We start from the raw sequence: 3,652 nt of genomic DNA, 5'->3' as shown, positions 1-3,652 counted from the left end.
ATTATACATGAGGTCGTATTATACATGAGATCGTATTATACATGAGATCATATTATACATGAGGTCGTATTATACATGAATAAATACGGTAGTTCTGTCAAAGTCATCAAGTGTACAACCTCGATTACAGACCAAAATAATCATCTCCTTGTCTCCTCTAACCTTTTGTACCTCCTCTGTCCTGCGCTCAGGTTCATGTTCAGGGTGAAGGTCGGAGAGGTTTTGTTTTCGGAGGCCTCCGCTCCGAGCAAAAAGGCGGCCCGCCAGCTGGCTGCAGAGGAGGCTGTCAAAGAGCTGATGGCTGACGGGAAACTGCAGCTCAACAAGGTAACGAGTGGAAAACAAAATGTTGAAGATCTGAATTTGTTTAGCACTTTTACCTGTATTTATTTGTTGTATAAAGCAGTGAGCTTTGCAGCCAAACCATCAGTGTTGTCACTACAAGACTCAGACTGCTGCTAATGGAGAACAAGTCTTATTTTAGGAGGAAACACAGCGTGCACGTTTCCTACAAGAGGAATAAGAATCAATAAATGACCAGATTAAACATAAGCACGTTTTCAGCTCAGTAATTCCTCTTCTCGTTCACATTTATCTAATCACTCCTCCGTCTTTTCCAGCCTCAGCTGCCCCTCATTCCTTCCCTCGATGACGATGCCTCCAAGACCCCCTGTCCCTCTTTGCCTCCTCTGACGGAAAACGAGCTGCGAGCGGCCCACGAGGCAGGAGTTGGGGACCTCATCAATCACCTGAACAACAACGCAGTGTCCGGGCTTTTGGAGTACGCCAGGGCTCGAGGCTTCGCTGCTGAGATCCGCCTGGTGGGCCAGTCGGGGCCACCGCACGAGCCGAAGTATGTGTGAGTTGCAGATGTTTATGTGCACTGAGCTGTTCAGTCTGCTGGATTTATTGTTTGAACATGAATCAGGATAAAAGTGTTTCATATCAGTTGATATTGATAATTATTGGTTAGGTTTTTGTTTTACCTATTTTTTTAATTCAAATTTTTATTTTTTTAGAAATAACATGAAGAAAATGAGTTTCATCTAGTTACAGAAAGTAATACCACATTTTACAAATTTTCTTTCATTTAGTTATGTTAATCCAGTTGTTATAACCCTTCATGTGATTATTAAATATCCGGTATCCTGTTTTCTTCTTCTTCTCCTGTTTTTATATAAAGGTGGAAAAAATACATATATGTAAAAACAATAAGCAAATATTAATTAAACAGAACAAAGTAGCTAAAGAACGATGGGTTCACTTCATTTTCATTAGTTTCAGATCTAATGTTCATGTAAGTCAACCATGGTGTCCAACTTCTGCTCCAGTTTCAATTTAAAAGTCAGTTCCTCCATCCGGTGGATATCTTGAATGATGTTTATCCAGTTCAAGTTCACGTTTAGTTTATTTATATAGCTCCAAGTCACAACATACGTTGTCTCAGGACACTGTACATAAAAAGAACAATGTAAAGAAGAAAGCAGCAGATTGTGTTGAATCACTTCATCACAGTCTCCCATCCTGAGCAAATGGTGGAGAGGAAAAACTCCCTGCTAATCAGGAAGAAACCTCCAGCAGAACCAGGCTCAGGACAGGAGACCATCTGCCTCGACCGGCTGGTTGGAGGACAGGAAAGAGACACAGACAAACACAGAAGAACTGGTCCAGGACTGGTCCAGGTGCGCCTTCTTCTGGAAGATAAAGAAAAAACATGATAGAAATAATAACAATAACAACAACATCCAGTCTTTTATTTTGTCCGTCATCCATTTCTGAGTGATTGCTTTTATTACTGGCAGTTAGCATTGTATTAAACGTGTTTTATAAAACCCCTTTACACTGTTTGGCCGTTTTCCTAAGAACATAGTTTCAAAGTTTAAAGCGAAATTGGTCCCAATAACATTTTCAACATTTGCTTTGATTTTCCTCCCATAAGGAAGTAACTTAGGACAACTCCAAAAGATATATGACCAGCTTTTTCGCCCCACATGACCTCCAGCATGATCTTGTTTTACCTATTTTATTTATTTATTTATTTTGAAATAAGGATCAGGAGAAAAAGACGGATTAATTCTGGTGACCTTTCCTCTTTTATCCACGTTTCCTTGAGTTGTTGCACTCGTTTCCTGTTTAAATTGATTTTTTAACGTTCTTTTTTTTTTTTACCTTGAAGCAGTTCTGAGGCACCATGGTGAAACATGAAACTGCTGCAGGTTACTCAGCAGGATGTTAGATTACCAAAGAGTGATTGAGTTAGTTGATGCCTCCAGCCTTACTTAGCTGAGCCGTGAGGTCGAGCAGCTGAAGYCTTTCCTCTGCCTACATCTCCCAGAATGCCGTGCGGTTCTGGATCGAAGTCCAGTGAAGTCTTGAGCACTATATTAGACATATTTTCTATTGAAATTGATCATGTGTTTATTTTTATATATATTGTTATTGTTTTATTGCCCAGTTATATAGGAATGTGATCTGTAGCATTTTTCAAAGTGGGGGCCTCGGACCCCTGGGTGGCGTTAGGGGGGTGTCAGAAAGCTGAAGAGAAAATAAGAAAAAAAAAGGCAAAAATGTTCAGATTAAATCTAATAAATGTTTATATAATTATCGTAAAACTGAATAATTATTTAAAAATAGTTATAATATTTGAATGTTATTTAAGAGAGGTTTAATATTTTTCAACAGTTTGTTGAAAAGTTGTTTTTTCAGGGGTATATTATAGTGTTTAAAACATGTTAGTTAATATAAATCCTTATGCTAAACAAAGATAATAATTATCATGAAGAAAAACATTCTAAAGGTTATGTTTCTTTATATATTTGTAGCATTGTTTGTTGGTTTGTAAGGGGGGCCGTGGCATGGAAACGTTTGGTAAGCCCTGATCTAAAGCACTGATTAGTCTCTATCAAAGGATTTACTCAGATTAGCTGTAGATGTGTAGTAGAGCTGTATGAACGTGTGTGTGTGTGGCTACATGAGGGCACTGATTGGGTTGTAAAGTGTCTTAAGCATCTTGGATACATTTGTGTGTCTCTTTCTCTGTTTCAAATGTTTTTAAGTTTCAATTGATAGTTTTTTTTAAAGTGAGAGTGGAAACCGACCTGATTTCATTTTCCTCTCTCGTTTAGGTTCACCTACCAGGCCAAGCTGGGTGGTCGCTGGTTCCCTGCAGTGTGCGCCTCCAACAAGAAACAGGGAAAGCAGGAAGCAGCCGACGCTGCTTTAAGGGTTTTGATTGGAGAAGCTGAGAAGGCCGCACGAACTGGAGAGCTCATCCCAACGGAGGTACTAAAATCTGCGACTTTATCGCTTTAAAAACGAATAATGACCAGAAGTTAAAAATGCAGCTAACCACCGTTAGCCACGCTTTACCATCGTTAGCCACGCTTTACCACCGTTAGCCACGCTTTACCACCGTTAGCCACTCTTTACCATCGTTAGCCACGGTTTACCATCGTTAGCCACGGTTTACCATCGTTAGCCACGGTTTACCATTGTTAGCCACGGTTTACCCTCGTTAGCCACGGTTTACCATCGTTAACCACGGTTTACCATCGTTAACCACGGTTTACCATCGTTAGTCACGGTTTACCATCGTTAGCCACGGTTTACCATCGTTAGCCACGGTTTACCATCGTTAGCCACGGTTTACCAT

At 40.1% G+C, this 3,652-nt stretch overlaps 1 protein-coding gene across 2 annotated transcripts in view; it reads left to right on the top strand.

Annotated features, from left to right (window-relative positions):
* The window catches only part of adar (adenosine deaminase RNA specific), a 26,826-nt gene that overhangs the window by 13,053 nt on the left and 10,121 nt on the right, over nucleotides 1-3,652 (top strand). Inside the window, exons 6-8 of one of the 2 annotated variants that reach the window (XM_014007907.1) lie at nucleotides 192-327; nucleotides 621-853; nucleotides 3,126-3,282. In XM_014007907.1, the coding sequence (XP_013863361.1) occupies nucleotides 192-327; nucleotides 621-853; nucleotides 3,126-3,282 (526 nt within the window). Of the gene's footprint in view, nucleotides 1-191; nucleotides 328-620; nucleotides 860-3,125; nucleotides 3,283-3,652 lie in introns of both variants that reach the window. The other variant, XM_014007906.1, reaches the window with a different exon arrangement.

The sequence above is a fragment of the Austrofundulus limnaeus genome, unplaced genomic scaffold (assembly GCF_001266775.1).
Source record: "Austrofundulus limnaeus strain Quisiro unplaced genomic scaffold, Austrofundulus_limnaeus-1.0 Scaffold45, whole genome shotgun sequence".
Classification (NCBI taxonomy): Eukaryota; Metazoa; Chordata; class Actinopteri; order Cyprinodontiformes; family Rivulidae; genus Austrofundulus; species Austrofundulus limnaeus.
Note: the sequence above shows the minus strand (reverse complement) of the source record. Positions and strands in the feature narration are given on the sequence as shown.